General features: G+C 38.6%; 1 protein-coding gene across 1 annotated transcript in view; it reads right to left on the reverse strand.

The window, feature by feature from the left end:
* Window positions 1-16806: 16806 nt before the first annotated feature.
* The window catches only part of REV3L (REV3 like, DNA directed polymerase zeta catalytic subunit), a 259154-nt gene continuing 257096 nt past the window's right edge, over window positions 16807-18864 (reverse strand). The window contains 1 exon segment of the mRNA XM_044003468.1: window positions 16807-17894. Within this exon segment, the coding sequence (XP_043859403.1) occupies window positions 17754-17894 (141 nt within the window). The 3' untranslated portion in view covers window positions 16807-17753.

The raw sequence follows: 18864 nt of genomic DNA on the forward strand, positions 1-18864 counted from the left end.
TGTGTGTATGTATTTTCCCTTGGATAGCAGTTAACACATCACAATGACAACTTATAAAATTACCCTAGTACCCTGTATTTCTTTTTCTTTTCTTTTCTTTTTTTTTTTTAAGTGAGGCAATTGGGGTTAAGTGACTTGCCCAGGGTCACACAGCTAGTAAGTGTTAAGTGCCTGAGGCCAGATTTGAACTCAGGTACTCCTGACTCCAGGGCCAGTGCTCTATCCACTGTGCCACCTAGCTGCCCCCAAGTACCCTGTATTTCTTTTTTTTTTTTGCAGGGCTATTGGGGTTAAGTGACTTGCCCAGGGTCACACAGCTAGTAAGTGTTAAGTGTCTGAGGCCAGATTTGAACTCAGGTACTCCTGACTCCAGGGCCAGTGCTCTATCCACTGTGCCACCTAGCTGCCCCCAAGTACCCTGTATTTCTTTTTTTTTTTTTTGCAGGGCAATGGGGGTTAAGTGACTTGCCCAGGGTCACACAGCTAGTAAGTGTCAAGTGTCTGAGGCCGGATTTGAACTCAGGTACTCCTGAATCCAGGGCTGGTGCTTTATCCACTGCACCACCTAGCCACCCCAGTACCCTGTATTTCAAAGGGAAACAGGAACAGAAAGTAGATAGTTCCTCGCTGTCCTATCTCTTGGTCCTACATAGCAAATAAACTGGCTAGAATTCAGTCATTTTTCTCTGATTTTGTTTTTCTCTTTGAAAAACGGGTACACTTGTTCCCATCATAGATGCTCTGGGGTGTGCAAGCAGGTCACTCAAGGATCTGTCCTCTACTGGGCTTGGTTACTAGCAAGCTCTGGCATGGACTCGATGCTCCTGGACCCCAGATGCTCACCAGACCTTTCACACACACAGCCTAAGCCATTCATCTCTAGACTCCTCCATCTAAGACAGGAAGGAATAGACACAACAGGGACAGATGCAGCGGAGGGCCGTGTGCTCATGACTTTCAGTCATTCTGGGAAGTTTTTGCCTCTTCACTTCAGTGCTGCTAAGGAAGGAAGAAACCGAGTTGCCCCTTTGGGAATCTTTTGTATGTACACTCAAGTCTGGCTCAGTGGCCAAACAAAAAGGTTTGAACAAGCCTGCTAGAAATAGTAATAGATTACTCATGCACACACTGAAGTTCCTGTGCAGGATCGCATTATGCCTAGCCCCTAAGTATGCTCATAAGGGCTGGGCTCTCACTGACCATCTCCTTCTCTGGTTACATATACATTTTGTTTATACTTCTTATATACATGCTGATTCCCACCGTAGAGTGTAAGCTCCTTGAGGGTCGGATTTTGTATCCCCAGAGCCTAACAAAGGTCCTGGTACATAGTGGGTATTTAATAGATGGCCTTACTGATTGATGGAAGTACATTGTTGTTTGCCCTTCATTTTCAGAGGACTGATGATATCATGGGGTTATGTTGAGTTGGCTTTTAAGGTGTGAGGCAGAGTTGCACAAAGTCATCAGCCTCATTCTCTCTTCCAGAGTCACTGATGTCTGGTAGCAAGACAAAAGATAAGGCTACTGGTGGCCCTGCATGCAGTGGATGACCCTGGTGTCTCTGATGTCTAACTAAGCTCCAGGCACTCCACAGTGCCTGCTTCAGCCGCCTTCACGGCTGTTGGAACAAATCGTTCTCATCTGCCCATTCTACCAGGGAAGTCTTCACGTGTTATTTAGACAACCCAACATAAACTCTCATACCCAGAGGGTAAAATTAGTAGTAGTGAAAATATGTAATTGATTTCCTTTATTGGTAATAGGTTCCCCATGACTAGAGGACCAATGGTCAGGAATGTTGTAAAGGAGACTAATTTCTATGCAGGTATGCTTTGGTCTAGATGACACCTGAGGTCCCTTTCACTTTTTTTTTTTTTTTTGGTTTTTTTTTTTTAGTGAGGCAATTGGGGTTAAGTGACTTGCCCAGGGTCACACAGCTAGTAAGTGTTAAGCGTCTGAGGCCAGATTTGAACTCAGGTACTCCTGACTCCAGGGCCGGTGCTCTATCCACTGCGCCACCTAGCTGCCCCCCTTTCACTTTTGAAATGGGATGAATCACATTTCTTATTAGAATCTGTGGAGTTCTGATGGACATCTGTGTAAGGCTGCCTGGAACATTTCGAAGGCTATTTATGATTTATATTATATTATTTATTATATTATTTGAAAATCATTTATTGCTGGTCAGTTTTTGCTTTAAGAATCAACTTAATGTTTGAAAATCAAATTCAGAAGAAAACTAATTAAAAAAACAACTGATTAACCTCAGGATGGGGGCAGCTAGATGGCGCAGTGGATGGAGCAACGGCCCTGGAGTCAGGAGGACCTCAGTTCAAATATGGCTTCAGACACTTAACACTTACTAGCTGTGTGACCCTAGGCAAGTCACTTAACCCCAATTGCCTCACCAAAAAAAAAATAATAATAATAATAAAAAATAAAAAACCTCAGGATGACTTGGAGAGGGAGAGGGGAGAAGAAAAGAGAGAGTGAGATGAGAGTGTTAGTTAAAATGAGCATTTTTCTAGGGCACTGTTTCTGGCCAAGGGCTCAGAGCTATAGGAGAGAACTATTGATTCATTTTTACAGTTTCCTAGGACAGAGAAATGACTTGTACTAGGATTCCTCTGGCCAACTCAGCAAGTAAGGAGGGCTGGGATGGCTGGAATACCTGAACCCGTGAGTTGGATGGGATTCTCTGCCTTTTATCTTGGGTCTATTCCAAAGGAAAGCCTCATTCTCTCTTCCATAGTCACTGAAGTCCGGTAGCAAGACAAAAGTCAGAACTACTCGTGATGGCCCCAGATGCAGTGGGTGGCCCTGGTGTTTCTGATGTCTGTCTAAGCTCTAAGCACTCCACAGTGCCTGCTTCAGCCACCTTCATGGCTATTGGAACAAATTGTTCTCATCTGCCTGTTCTACCAGGGAAGTCTTCATGTTCTTGGAATGCACAACCCAACATAAACTCATACCTAGAGGGTAAAATCAGTAGTAATACAAATATGGAATTGATTTCCTTTATTGATAATAGGTTCCCCATGACTAGAGGACCAACAAACAGGAATCTTGTAAAGGAGATTGATTCCTATTCAGGTACAAAGGAGATTGGAGAGAAAGTCATGATCACAGGGGTGTGTGTGTGTGTGTGTGTGTTTTGGGGAAGGTTAGTGGAGAGCAGGAGGCTGGCCCACTTAATAGTGGTAGAAGAGTAAGAGTAAGTAACAGTTCTGTTCCCCGGTACAGGGTAGGACCACTACCCCTCTCCTGTTAGATCTTGATAAAGATGCTTCTTATAAGAAGGTATGGAGGTACTAGTGGCCCCAGAAACAGTAATATTGGCTTTGGTGTATTATGGGGGAGGTGTTCAGGAAGCTTCCATGATGAAGTGGTGTGGTTTCCACGTCATTTCCCAGCTATTTCCAAATTATGTCATTGGGCCTCTTCAAAAATGGATGAAGAACATGAAGAAGAAGAAGAAGAACAAATTCTGGCTTTTGCCTATCCTTATTTCATTCCCACTGGAGCCTGGACTCTGCCTCTGGGACCTCAGACTCTGATAGGTGAGGTTTTGTCATTTTGTACCCAGGCCAAGATCTCCATGTCATTTTCCAAGCTAGCTACCACTCCTGCCCTACCCCTCCTTCCAGCTACCCATTCTGTATTGTTCAGTTATTTCATTTATGCCCAACTCTTTGTGACCCCTTTTGGGGTTTTCTTGACAAAAATACTGGAGTGGTTTGCCATTTCCTTCTCAGCTCATTTTACAGATGAGGAAACTGAGACACACAGGGTTAAGTGATTTGTCCAGGGTCATGACCCCTTAGACAGAAGTGATTTAACTATGGTAATAATCAGTTTATAAACTACAAACTATGATTGAACCTGTTTAGGTATTTAGTAACTTAAACAAATAATAATGGAGTAAGACATAGTAGTAGAGCTGATATACATGCTATTTTGCAAATTGGTCTGGAAACCACATACCTTATAACCATCAACTCAATGCCAATTGTGGTTAGGTGTCTACCAATCAGCTTAAAGGTCAAATACCAAAAATAGTAACTTCTGAGCTGAAAGGGACCAGTCAGAGTTAGAACATTAATATGGGAGACAGCTAGGCAGTCAGACAATGGCAATCAACTCAGTGGTCAACTTAATGGAATGTCATCAGATTGTCATCGTTTATGGTGACAAAACAAAATCCAACAACCTAGCCAATTGAATGATGAAAGACTGATGATTTCTTTCTCTCTATATCATACTCATTGTACATGTACCACTTGAATTGTATCAAAATTGTGGGAGGAGCTTATTGTGTATAAATACCCTTAGATCCTGAGGCTTGGAGTCTTTGGGTCCTAGACCTGAGACTGACTTTATTGTGAGACAGGATCCCTTTCTCATTAAACCTATTTTCTTTGGCTTGGAGACTTTGGTTTTTCTTCATCTAACCCTGCAACTTAGAAATTTTTGCAACAGTCACATAGCTACAAGTGTCTAAGGCTGGATATGAACTTAGGTCTTCTTGACTTCTGGCTGAACAATCTATCCACTACCGCCTAGCTGAGCCACCCTTTATACCCCACCAAATCCATTTCCAAAATGTATATTGACCTTTTTATTGAGTTCCATAGTTTATTGAGGTAAACATTTAAAATTCATATACAAGCCATATTATTAGGGTTTTTTTTAATTTAAAAAATGGGGCAGGAGTAGGGTCCTTTATGTGTTACTTTCCCTCTTTAGAATGTAAGCACTTTGATGGAAGTGGTGGCACAGCAGGATAGAGTGCTGGCTTGGAGTCAGGAAGGCCTATCTTCCACAGTTCAATCCAGCTTCAGACACTTATTAGCTGTGTGACCCTGGAAATGTTAGTTGACCTTGTATCAGTTCCTTATCTGTAAAATGAGCTGGAGGGGCAGCTAGGTGGTGCAGTGGATAGAGCACTGGCCCTGGATTCAGGAGGACCTGAGTTCAAATCCAGCCTCAGACACTTGACACTAGCTGTGTGACCCTGGGCAAGTCACTTAACCCCCACTGTCCTGCCAAAAAAAAAAAAAAAAAAAGAGCTGGAGAAGGAAATGGCAAACTACCCCATTATCTTTGCCAAAGACTCCAAGTAGGATCATGAAGAGTTGGACATGACTGAAAACCGAACTTCATAGAATCCTGAGGAGCAAATGAAATAACTTGTAAAGTCCTTTCTAAACTTTAAAGCACTATAAAATTATAATTATTATTAATCTTTAATAAGTTTCTTTTATGTAAATAGTATTTTACTTTTTCTAGTTACATGTTTACAAGGTAGTTTTCAGCATTCATTTTTTATGATTTTGAGTTTCAAATTTTTTTCCCTCCCAGCCTCCCCTCTTTTTTCTTTCTAATTGATGACCAAGAAGAAAGGCCAAAGGCACTATTTTTGGGGGTCTTTATATAATTACTGCTTTATTTGGAGCTTAATCAAGATGGGGCAGATGGGAAAATTTACAACCAAGAAAAAGATCAAGAAGACAAGTTTACAGGCTGCCTCTTTAGCCACTCCTCCATAATGCCAATTATTTTTGTGTCTTTAGATTGTAGCTGTTCTTTTAAAATAAGTTTTTATTGATGTGTTCTGTTTTTTACATCATTCTAGTTATTCCCCTTCCAGATAGCTATCACATATAATTTTAAAGACTCTCTCCCCCAAAAGAAAAGAAAAAGAGGAAACAAAACTCATCATAACTGATGAATACATTGACAAAGTCTAAAAACATGTGCAATTGTGATATCCGTGGACCTGCCACCTCCACAAAAGGGTGCCCCTCTCATATTTTCATTCAAGTTATGCTTCATCTTTATATTCTTGTTATATTCACTTTTGATTTGTGTGTGTGTGTGTGTGTGTGTATGTGCATGCCATTTACATTGTTATATGTTTTTTTCTTGGTTCTACTTCACTCTGGATCATGTATATCTTTTTCATGTTTCTCTGTGTTTATCAGATCATTTCTTACAGCACAGTAATATTTCATTCATTCATGTGCCACAATTTGTTTAACCATTCCCCAGTTGATGAGCATATATTTTATTTTGTTTCAGATTCTTTGCCAGCACAAAAAAGTATAGCTATTTTTTGTGTATGTGGGGACTTTCTTCTTATCAATGGGCTTCCTTTTGGTATAAATCCAGTCATGGAATCTTGGTTCAAAGGGTATGGATATTTTAGTCATATTATTTGCATAGTTCCACATTGCTTTCTAAAGCCATCTTATGGTTGTATATATAAAATAGACACAAACGATTTATATATCTTGGATACCAAACCCTTAACAGAGAAATTTGAAACAAAGGGTTTTTCCCTGTCAGTACAGGATCTTTTTGGTTTCCTGTAATCAGTTATCTATTTTATCTTTTGTAATTGCTTGACTTTTTAGTTTGGTTAAGAATACATCTCTTGGGGGCAGCTAGGTGGCACAGTGGATAGAGCACCAGCCCTGGATTCAGGAGTACCTGAGTTCAGGTCCGGCCTCAGACACTTGACACTTAGTAGCTGTGTGACCCTGGGCAAGTCACTTAATCTCCATTGCCCCACAAACAAAACAAAACAAAACAAAACAAAACATCTCTTACTCAGAATTGTGAGAGGTACCCAGCAATACCACTCTTGGGTCTTTTTCCCAAAGAGATCATAAAAAAGGGAAAAGGACCCACATGTACAAAGATATTTATAGCTGCTCTTTTTGTGGTGGCAAGGAATTGGAAATTGAGGGGATGTCCATCAATTGGGGAATGGCTGAACAAGTTGTGGTATATGAATGTAATGGAATTCTATTGTGCTATAAGAAACAATGAGCAGGTGGAGTTCAGAGAAACCTGGAAGGACTTGCATGAACTGATGATGAGTGAGATGAGCAGAACCAGAAGAACATTACACACAGTATCATCAACATTATGTGTTGATCAACTGTGATAGACTAGATTCTTCTCACCAATCCAACAGAACAAGAATGTTCCAAAGGACTCATAATGGAAAAGGCTCTCCAAATCCAGAAAAGGAAAAAAAAAAAAAAAAAAAGGAACTGTGGAATACGGATGCTGATCGGACCATACTATTTCTTTTGTTTTTGGTGCTGTTGGTTTTCTGATTTGAGGTTTTTCCTTTGTGCTCTGATTCTTCTCATATAACATGACCAATGCAGAAATATGTTTAATGTTATTATGTATATATAACCTACATCAGATTGCCTGCTATGTAGGGGAGGGAGGGAGAAAAATTTGAAATTTGAAATCTTATATAAACAAATGTTGAAAATTATTTCTAGGGGCAGCTAGGTGGTACAGTGGATAGAGCACCGGCCCTGGATTCAGGAGGACCTGAGTTCAAATCTGGCCTCAGACACTTAACACTTACTAGCTGTGTGACCCTGGGCAAGTCACTTAACCCCAATTGCCTCACCACCCCCCAAAAAAAAATATATATATATACACATATATATATATATATATTTCTACATGTAACTGGAAAATAATAAAATAATTTTACTAAAAAAAAAGAACTGTGAGAGGTATATGATCTGTTTCCTTAATTTTATTTTATAGTCTGCTCTTAAATATTCAAGTTGTGTTTATTTAGAATGTATTATGGAATATGGCATTCGTTAGGTGTGGGTTTAAGCCCTATTTCTGCCAGAGTGCTTTCCAGTTTTCCCAACAGTTTTTAATCAAATGAGGAGTTGTTTTTCCTAGGGAAATTATTTTTTTCACTTTATCAAACACAGGGTTATTGAATTCCATTGTTTCTGATTTTCCCTTATTTGGTCCATTCCACTAATTTCTATTTTTTAACCAATACCAGATGGTTTTGATGACTACTGCTTGAGGTCTAGAAATGCTATTCCCCCTTCATTCCTACTTTTCATCATTTCCCTTGATATTCTAGATCTTTTGTTTTTCCAAATGAATTTTGTTATTATTTTATCAAGTTGTATAAAGTATCCCCTTACTAATATGACTGATATAGTATTAAATGTGTAAATTGGCATTGGTAATTTCTAATTATATTGGCATAGCCTTGCCATGAGTACTGAGTATTTCTCCAGTCACTTAAGTTGTTCTTTATTTCATTAAGGAACACTTTGTAATGGAATCCATACAAGTCATTTGTGTGTTTTGTTAGGTCTATCCTCAGATATTTTATGCATTTTGTAGTTATTTAGAATGGGTTTTCCTATTATTTTTTCTTGGGTTTTGTTATTATTATATAGGAATGCTATTGATTTTGTAGACTATAACTTTTGCTAAAGCTATTGTCTAAATTAGTATCTTTGCTGATTCCCTAGATTTTTCTAAGTACACTGTCATATCATCATCAAATAAGGAAAGTTTTATCCTTCTTTACTTATCTTTATGTCTTTAATAACTTTCTTATGTTGTCCTGCTATTGCTCACATTTCCAGAACTATAGCAAACAATAGTGGGAAAAGTGGGCATCCTTGGTTCACTTCCATATTTATTCAAAAAGGTCTTGGTGTATCCCCCATTGCATATGATGCTTGCTTTTGATATTAGATGCTTTTTAATGATATTGAAAAGTTCCTTTGTGCCTATACTTTGTAGGGGATTTTTATTACAAAAGAGTTGTTCAAAGGCTTTTTCTTCTTTGACTATTCTAATAGTCATGTGGTTTTGAATGTTTTGGTTTTTAATATAATTATGTTATTTCCTTTATATTGAATCATCCTCACATCCCTGAATCTAATGGGTCCAGGAGTTTTTTCCTTTGGTAGTTCCTTTATAGCTAGATTTATTTCCTTTTCTGAGGTAGGTTTTTAGCTCTAGTTTCTTCAGCAGTTTGTTAATTTCCATATTCTTCCTTTGGTTTATCTTTTTTATTAGATTTATCTAAAACTGAGAGAGGATACTGAAGTATCCTGTTGCTATTATGTTAGTATCTATGTCTTTTTGTTACTCAGTTAATGTTTCCTTTATGAATTTTGATGCTAAGTCTTTGGAGTGCATGATTTATTTATTACAGATATTGGTTTATTGTCTATGGTTCCTTTCATCATGCTGTAATTTCCTTGTTTTTCCTTTTTTGTTTTGAATGTGTTTTTGTTTTCTCAGCATGATTGTAATTCCTTCTTTTTTTTTTGGATTCACTCAATGCGTAGTAAATTTGTTTTCCATTCTTTCATTTCTATTTTGGTTATGTCTTTGTTTTTATAAATATTTCTTGTAAGCAAGAGATTATAGGGTTTGTTTTTTAATCCAATCTGTCACTTTAATAATTTTATTAAGATCAATTCATATTCAAAGTTATGAGTTATTTAGGTTTATATTATACTTCATTTGTCTCAAATTTTTTAAAATTATGATTTTCTTCCCCTTCTGTCACTGTAAGCACAGTACTATGTCTCTTCAGTTACTTTAGTTTAATCTTTTTTTAAAGGTGGCTTTCTTCCTCTCACCCTTGATGACCCCCATCCTGTTTCTTACTGCTTTTCCTTTGGAATTTTGCTTTTCTTTCTTTCTTTTACCTGGTTAATTCTTCCTCTCTTTTCTTCTTCTGTCAAGTAGTTTCCCCTTCTTCTTCTCTTCAACTAGTCCTGTTCACTATTTTAAAAAAATTCATCTTTCTTTGCCCCTTTCCAGAGATTTCTTTCACTTTCTTCATTATTCATCCTGTCTACTCTAGACCCTCTGGTTCATGACCCACATAATTGTTTAGTCCCTCTCTATTCTCTATGTTACTCATGGAATCAAAACTTCTGAGGTACCCATTCTGGGATCTCCCCTCTCTGGAGTTTCTGCAACTGCCTTGTAAAGTTTGCCTTAGGGATTCCCCTTTTCCATTCTGCCTCATTCCTAGAACAATATCAATTACTGCTGGTATCAGAGAGGACACTGCCCCAGTGGTAGGGTCCCTGATTTTTTGCCTCAAAATCCCCTCCCTGAGTCCATGTCCTCCTACTCCCCCAGATACCAGTAGCCCACTGCCTCCCACTTGAGGTAGGATGAATGGTCCATTATTTCTCTCTTTCTTCCTTCCTTCCTTTCTAATACCAGTAAGTTGATATTTTCTTTTTTCCCAATTACAAGTAAAAATAATTTTTAACATTCATTTAAAAAATTTTGAGTTCTAAATTCTCTCCCTCCCACCTTTGACTCCCCTCTCCTTGAGATGATAAACAGTTTAATATAGATTATATATGTGCAATCATGAAAACTATAATTCCACATTAGGCATGTTGTAAAAGAAAACATAGACCAAGAAAAAAACTACATTCACAAAAAAGTGAAAAATGGCATATGCTTCAGTCTCTATTCAGATGCCATAAGTTCTTTTTCTGGAAGTGAATAAGCATTTTTTTGTCATGAGAGCTTTGGAATTGTCTTGGATTACTTTATTGTTGAGAATATTTGCTATTACTGTGTATAGTGTTCTCCTGGTTCTGCTTAACTCATTCTGCATCAGTTCATGTAAATCTTTCTAGGATTTTCTGAAATCCTACTTATCATTTCTTATAGCACAATAATATTCCATTACAATTATATAATATAACTTGTTCCCCAGCTGATGGTCAACCCTTCAATTTCCAATTCTTTGCCACCTCAAAAAAAGTTGCTATAAATATTATTGTACTAACAGTTCCTTCCTCCCCCTTCCCTGCTTTTTATGTCTTTGGGCTACAGATCTAGTAGTAGTATTGCTAGAACAAAGGGTATGCCATACATACTTTTATTTATTTGTTTGTTTGTTTGTTTGTTTATTTATTTAGGTGAGGCAATTGGGGTTAAGTGACTTGCCCAGGGTCACACAGCTAGTAAGTGTTAAATGTCTGAGGCTGGATTTGAACTCAGGTCCTCCTGAATCCAGGGCTAGTGCTCTATCTACTGCGCCACCTAGCTGCCCCCATACATACTTTTATAACGCTTCTGGCAGAATTCCAAATTGCTCACTAGAATGGTTAAATCAGTTCACAATTCCACCAACAGTGCATCAGTGTCCTAATTTTCCCACATCCCCTCCAACTTTTTACATTTTCCATCAGCCAGCCTAATAGGTATGAGGTGATACCTCAGAGGTGTTTTGATGGCTTTTTTTGTGCAACAAACATTTATTTTATTTTATTTCCCAGTCACATGTAAGGGTAGTTTTCAACATTAATTTTCATAAAATTTAGAGCTCCAAATTTTTCTCCCTCCCTCCCCTCCCTGCTCCACAAGATTGCAACCAGGTTATATATGTACAATCCACAAGCGTTCTTTTTATCAGTTCTTTCTATGGGGGTGGATAGTAAGCTTCCTCATTAGTTCCTTGGGATTGTCTTGGATCATTGCATTGCTGAGAGTAGTTGTCATTTACAATTGCTCATTGAACAATACTGCTGTCACTATGCACAATGTCCTCCCAGCGCTGCTCACTTCACTATACATCGATGTTCATTAGTCTTTCCAGGTTTTTCTGGGATCATCCTGTTTGTCATTTCCTACAGCACAAGTCCATTCCACCACAGTCATATAGCACAGCTTCTTCCATCATTCCTCAATTGATGAACATTCCCTCGATTCTCAATTCTTAGCCACCACAAAGAGTTGCTATAAATATTTTTTTGTACAATTTCCCCCCCTTTTCTCGTTTTCATGATTACTATTGTTAACTGTTTCCCTTCCTTTTAGAGCATTTTTTCATGACTGCAGATGGCTTCAATTTCTTTGTCTAAAAACTGCCTGTTCATGTCCTTTGACCATTTATCAAATGGAGAATGACTTGTATTCTTATAAATTTGACCCAATTGTCTATATATTTGAGAAATTAGGCCTTTATCAGAGACATTATCTGTAAAAATCCACTCCCCCCCTCCAGTTTTTTTCTTTCCTTTTAATCTTTGCTGCATTGGTTTTGTTTGTGTAAAACCTATTTAATATAATCAAAATTATCCATTTCACATCTTATAATGCTTTCTATCTCTTGTTTGGTCATAAATTCTTCCCTTACCTATAGACCCGATAGGTAAATTATTTTATGCTCCCCTAATTTATTTATGGTATCAGCCTTTATGTCTAAATCAGATACCCATTTTTACTTTATCTTGGTATATGGTTTAAGATGTTTGCCTGCGCCTATAGTTTCTGTCATAGGAGTGTTCTTTCCAAACCCTAAATCTCCCACACAGTACCTAGTGTAAGGATTTCACCTCCCTTCACAGAACATTTCTTTTCATCTATAGGAGCATTCATCAGTGGAACCCTTTCCCATTACCCAAACAAGATTCCCCTCTTTCTCTTTTCAGTCTTCCTCCTATTCCCCTATCCTATACACACTCTCTTGAAGATTCTTCTTTTGAAGAACCTTCCCCTCATTATTTGTCTTTAATTTGGCCTGGGCACATTACACACTTGTATACTCCTGTTCCCCTCCTCCCTTTCATGTACCCTCCCATTTTTTGATTTAGTTCCACAAAAAACCCCAAACAACAACACCCCCCCCCGCAAAAAAAACCCCCAAAACATTGATTCATCTGTGGTCATGGTGTTGCCAGGATTTATCTAAAATGCTCCAGGCCTGCCTCTTCACTGTTCCCTCTACACTCTCCCCTATATCCTTGTATACATTTAAAAAGAAATCTCTTACTGGTCTCTCTGTTGCCACTGTCTTGCTGTCGCTGTCCTTGGCTGCTGCATTCTTTCATCCCTCCTGCATTTCTGTGGTCTGTGGTGGTTGTGAATCAAATCATCTCTTCAGGTCTGGTTTTCATTCTCACAATGGTTAACTTCTCCTTATTATTGAACATTCATCTTTTTTTTTTTTCCATTTATGGTTAAGCTCAGACTTCCAGGGTAGTTCACCCTGGGATACATCTTGAGCTTCATTACTCTTTAGACTACATTTTTCCCTTCTCTCCTGCATTTTCAGTTGTGTGTAGAGTGGCTTGTATTATTTGAATTTCCATTCTTTGTATTTGACGGTCTTTCTCTTGATTGTTTTCAGAACTTGTTTCTGAATTGAATTAAATTTAACCACTATGTGGCTTGGAGTTTGCAGTATTGGGTTTTTTCTGGAGGTGATCTATGAAATTCTTTCAATCAGCACTTCATTTTCTGCATTCAGAAATTTGGGGCAGTTCTTTTGTGTTATTTCTTGCATTGTGGTATTCAGGGGTTTTCTTTGGTCATGTCCTTTTGGGAGACCTATGATCCTTAGGTTGTCTCTGTGCATCCTCTCTTTGAAATCTGTAAGTTTTGCTTGAATGGTGAGCATATCTTCTTTTAACGCTTCTTGCTTCTCTTCTAGATTGTCCTTTAATTCTATGTTTGAATTCTTAACTAGTTGTTTAGTTGCACACTGGACCCTCTCTCTCAGCCTTAGTGGAATGCCACATAGGGTGTCTTCCCTTCATCCTCACCCTCCAACCGTGGTGTCCTGTCCTGTTCTCTTCGTTCATTCTCTGGCCTGGCAGGTCAAAGAGCTACCACGCTAGTGCTACAGTGTGTGATTTCTGACATTTGGAGTTTCCAACGCTCTAGGAGGAGGGGTGTGGGAAGGATCTCTATTTGAAGCTGAGACAGGTGTCCTTTCCTGTTCCCTCTGTTCTTTTGCTGTACTGCATTAATCTATGGGCACTGGCCACTGAGGCCCCAGCAAACTTTTGCAGCCTAGAGCCCAGATCCCCATGTACTGGAAAGGAGATGGGATAGGGTTTCTGCAAGACTGTGGGTCGAGTCTTGAGTTGGTTAGTGTAGCCTAGTTGCATGGCAAACTAGGGACATTATGGGTAATTGAAAGATATATTCCTACCCTACCTCTATTCACATCCTTTGCAGTTTCAAAACATGGGAATCTCGGGGCAGCTAGGTGGCGCAGTGGATAGAGCACTGGCCCTGGAGTCAGGAGTACCTGAGTTCAAATCTGGCCTCAGACACTTAACACTTACTAGCTGTGTGACAAGGGCAAGTCACATAACCCCAATTGCCTCACTAAAAACAAAACAAAAAAAACCCCCCAAAACAAAAAAAAATGGGAATCTCAAGATTGTTTGAAGGGGACTCAGGTTAGTGGGCAACTAGGTGGCACAGTGATAGTGCCAGGCTTGGAGTTTGGCAGACGAGTTCAAATCCAGCTTCAGACACTTACTAGTTGTGTGATCCTGGGAAAGTAATTTAACCCTGTTTGCTTCAGTTTCCTCAACTATAAAGTGAGCTGGAGAAGAAAATGGTAAACCACTCCAGTATCTCTGCCAAGAAAACCTCAGATTGTTGTTCATCCTTCATTCTCAAGGAAGACCAGTGACATCACAAGGTGATGTCTTGACTTGCATGTGAATTGGATTTAAGTGATGCAGAGCTGTACAAAGTTATCAGCCTCACTCTTTCTTCCAGAGTCATTGTAGTTCAGTGGCAAGACAAAAGTTAAGACAACTGGCAGTGGTTCAGCAAGCACCTTGGCCTCTCTAAATTAGTCTTCTGAGATCCCAGTTCGTCAGAGGCAACATCCACTTAATGGCTAAGGACTAGGTAAGAATTGAGACAAAAGATGGACTAGTTTAGTATCAGCCTGGGAGATGAAGACCCTCAAGAGTTTCTAGCTAGAACACAACTCAATTGCTATTTTCACTCATTCTAAGCCATCAAAACCCAATTTATGAGCAACAAGAGGCTTGTGCTGGGAACTATTAGCTATTCAAATAAAGTCAGAGTGTTTTGGGTTAAAAGGGTACTCAAGTAGCTCCATTTGAATCACAGTGAACTTTTAAAAAACCCGTGTCTTAAGAGCTATATTTCAAGAAATCATAAATGATAATTGCTCAGGACAAAATAAATTGCCCCAGCTTTCTAAAATTTTTTTTTTGTCCCAGCTTTTTGAAAAATAAATAGGGGAAAAAATCCAGCTCCCAAACACCAAAATATCTTACAAGTTCTAAGTGACCAAAAATTATCTTATTTTGGACAAAGCACCCACATGAAAAGTTAAGATGCCTTAAGTGGAGAGGAACCATATGTGATGGGAAGAAGTAGTAGAAGGATAAGGATGAGAAGAACAACAATACTAACACCAACACCGATAACAACTTGGGTCCCCAGAGGGAAGATTTTTATTCCTCATTCCTTCTCAAAAAAGACCAATGACATCAGCCTTACTTTCTCCTCTAGAGTAGTCACTGGAGTCCAGTGACAAGACAAAAGTCAAGATGACTCAAGAAAACACCAAAAGGGGTCATGAAGTGTCAGACACAACTGAAACAACTCAACAACAGGTTAGTGACCCATGGGTATGATAGGTATTCCTCTTTAAAGAATTATACCCTTTCACACACAATTCAATTAGAATAAAATTGACTTTTATTTGGGTGCTAGAGAAATAGACCAAGAAGAAAGTCTTGAGGGGAGAAAATGGTTCAGAGATATGATTCTCTGAGACTCATTTCTTCTTGAACAGAAGAAAGGCAAAAGCTTTTATAGACCATAGATGGGGTGACCATCACCTGACAATGGAAAGTTCCCTTTGGGGGTGGGGAAGGCTTGAGTGAGGTGGTGGTCCTGACTTCTGGAGTTATCTCTGTCCCCTGGCACCCATTAGGCAGAAGCCATACCTAATGGGCTTATCTCCCTTACTTTTTTCAAGGTGTGTCTGTCTTTTAGCTAGTAGGCCAGTTTAAACTTTAATAGTCTCAGCCCCCATGTCAGGAGTGTGTTAATCTGTGGGAGAGCACATGTCTGTGTATATGGGGGAGCATTTTGTTTGTCATTTTGCCATGCCATCTGATTAAAATGTCTCACTTTGAACTACATCTTTTGTAAAAGTCAATACAGTTGGTGAGGGCATATAAGCTATGGTTTTAATTGGATGCTGATCCCCAACATACCTTAAAATGGGATAGCTTTTTGGTAGCTCAAGGCATCAGGAAAGAATTCAGTATTAGATTATGTTTTGTTAACAAACATGGTTTTGCCAAGCAGTATTTTGCAAGTAATTATGGGGTATTTGGTTGTCTCTTACTTAAGGCTCTCAAAGGACTTTCAAAGGGAAAACCAGAGATAAAACCATTTATCTTCAGTACTAGTTTTAGAGTCCAGGAAACTATGCCCTATTTGTGTTAAAACCAATTGTTGTGTTATGATTATTTCTTCTCTCACGTATAATGAAGCCATGGTTCATTAGTTTATTAAATCAGTACTTAGAAATGCTCTTAAAAGGCTGGGTTGCAAAAAAGTTTTTCCCTAGAGCAATTTCCACTGACTCAAAAAAATTTATCTGTAGCCTAGACAAGTGAAATGCAACACAGACCAGCATGTAAGACATACTAAGTTGTTCTTTGTTTTCTTTATTTCAGAACTACTTTCCTAATTTCCTAACAGAGATGTTTAAAAATGGAAGGGCCTGCCTGGAGAGGTTGTGGGTTCCCTTTTGTTGGAAATTTTCAAGTAGAAGCAGCTGGATGACCATCTGACAGGTATGGAGTGGGGGGATTCCTTTTTTGTATGGCTTGTTCTTTTTTTTTTTTTTTTAGTAAGGCAATTGGGGTTAAGTGACTTGCCCAGGGTCACACAGCTAGTAAGTGTTAAGTGTCTGAGGCCGGATTTGAACTCAGGTACTCCTGAATCCAGGGCCGGTGCTCTATCCACTGCGCCATCTAGCTGCCCCAGTATGGCTTGTTCTTGATGGCCACTGAGGTCCCTTCCAACTTTCAAATTCTGTGATTCTGTAATTATAGGATAAAACTGAGCCAACCTAAGATTTTAAAATTCACAAATGCCACTTACAGCCAGCTTAAAAATCACATGACTACCTTTCATATTTTATTCAATTTTAATATGGTTTCCATTATTAACTTTTAAAACAAAATGATTTCCAGTTTAGAAAACAATGCACTGACCACATAATTCCTTTTTCATTTTATACAGTTATACAAATATTCTAAATACACATTTTATGTTCAAGATGATGGCAAATAAGATTAACTGTACAGTACATAAGGAAAGAAAATATTTTAAGCATATTTAGAAGCAATAGAAATGTCTATACAAAACAAGCAAAAATGGAATAAAATTTCTTATATTTAAAGTATTGCAACAGGCCCACAGGTTTGTAACAAAAATGTCTTTGCACAGTTCCTCACAATGCCCCATTAATAGCTAAAGCAAGACAGCGATTTTTAGAAAATAATGTTTCAAAATGCTACACATGGTACTATTGTTTGCACAGTTTGATCAAAATAACAAATCTACTTTGAGTCGAGCAAAACCTAGAGGAAATATACCAAACAACTTTAAAATTATCTGTATAAAATTCATTGCACATTATTTTACTCAGTTGTTTGAAAAGTAAAAAAGTGTATTTACAAAATATTTCGCAGTCAAAATTATAAAGTGAATGGATAATATATCTATAGGTAACACATGTTTTGATACTGACAATTCAAGGAAAACACACTAATGGTTTTTCTTTAAGAGGTTTTCAGTGCTCCTTCCACAAGGAAGTAAACATGACATTCAATGGATTTACAAGATGTTATACATACATACTGGAGCTAATTCAACACCTGCATTATAAAACAGAATGTTAAAAACGTGAAAGAAGGAGGAATTTATACATCTTAAGAAATGAGCTATTCAGAGATCCACAAGTATAATCTTTAGCATAAAGGTCTTTATATTCTTCAGACAATGACAAGTCCTTGACTTGATGAAAGTTGGAAAAGCACCATGCACAACAGCTCAGTGGTAAACAATGAAAAAATTAGCACCTGGAATCCTGTAACATTGATTGTTTAAAATTGGTCTAGCAACTGGCGGAGATATGGCGCCTTGGACAATTCTCGACTCACTCTGGAGAGTTTGAAAAGTATCGGGCAGTTCAGTGAAACACACTGGATCTGTCGGTCACAGCAGCCCGTACAGTTCTTGCATATCTGAAAGTACAGAACAGCCATGTAAAGCAAGAAGAACAATTCTATATATACAGACTTCTAAATGTAAAATTCAGACAGTTTCTCTCCTAACACTTGTTGCTTCATGCAACCTGGACACATGATGAAGAGGACTAAGAATCCTACTCGGGACCTGGTCTCCCCTGCTCTTACAAACTTTGTAGAGGCCCATGAAACTCAGAGGCCAGTATTTCTTCCTGATCTAAGTAGAAATGAGGAACTTCTGCATAATATTCCTTTATTTACAATAGAATCCTGTTGTTAGAATCCCATGACAAACTATTTTATGACATGAATAGGTGAAATCAACAACCATTTAGCAATTGGTTATTTTCATGCAGGGGAGAGGGGTGTTTGGCTGTTGGCATCATGTTGAATGGCCCCTCTTTCAAGGGCAACTCTGTAAAGGTCTTGAATGTATGATTTTCTGCATGTTGTCTCTCTATTAGAATGTGAACCACTTGAGGGGAGGAACTGTGTTTTTGCCTTTCTATCTTTGGCACATGGTAAGTGCTTAATAAATGTTTGTTGACTGGCTTCTAGTTTTAACATTCTATGTCTATGGGGCAGCTAGGGGGCACAGTGGATAATAAAGCACCAGTCCTGGATTCAGGAGGACCCGAGTTCAAATCTGGCCTCAGACACTTGACACTTACTAGCTGTGTGACCCTGGGCAAGTCACTTAACCCTCATTGCCCCGCAGAAAACAAAACCCAAAACATTCTATGTCTATGTTCCTCAGCAAAGTGATCCCAATTTACACCACAGAAAGTAATAATAAAAACTGCAAACCCTGGGTACCTTGAAGATCTAAATTCGCTTTCCTTATCTATAAAATAAAAGGGCATGTCTATATATAGCCAGTGGCACTGAGAATTTGTCAGGGAATGCTGTCTCAGAAACTTTGCTGTGGCTCGTCCTGGATGGGTATAGTAACGCAGACAGGACCTTT

This window comes from Dromiciops gliroides, chromosome 4 (assembly GCF_019393635.1).
Source record: "Dromiciops gliroides isolate mDroGli1 chromosome 4, mDroGli1.pri, whole genome shotgun sequence".
In the NCBI taxonomy this organism is placed as follows: Eukaryota; Metazoa; Chordata; class Mammalia; order Microbiotheria; family Microbiotheriidae; genus Dromiciops; species Dromiciops gliroides.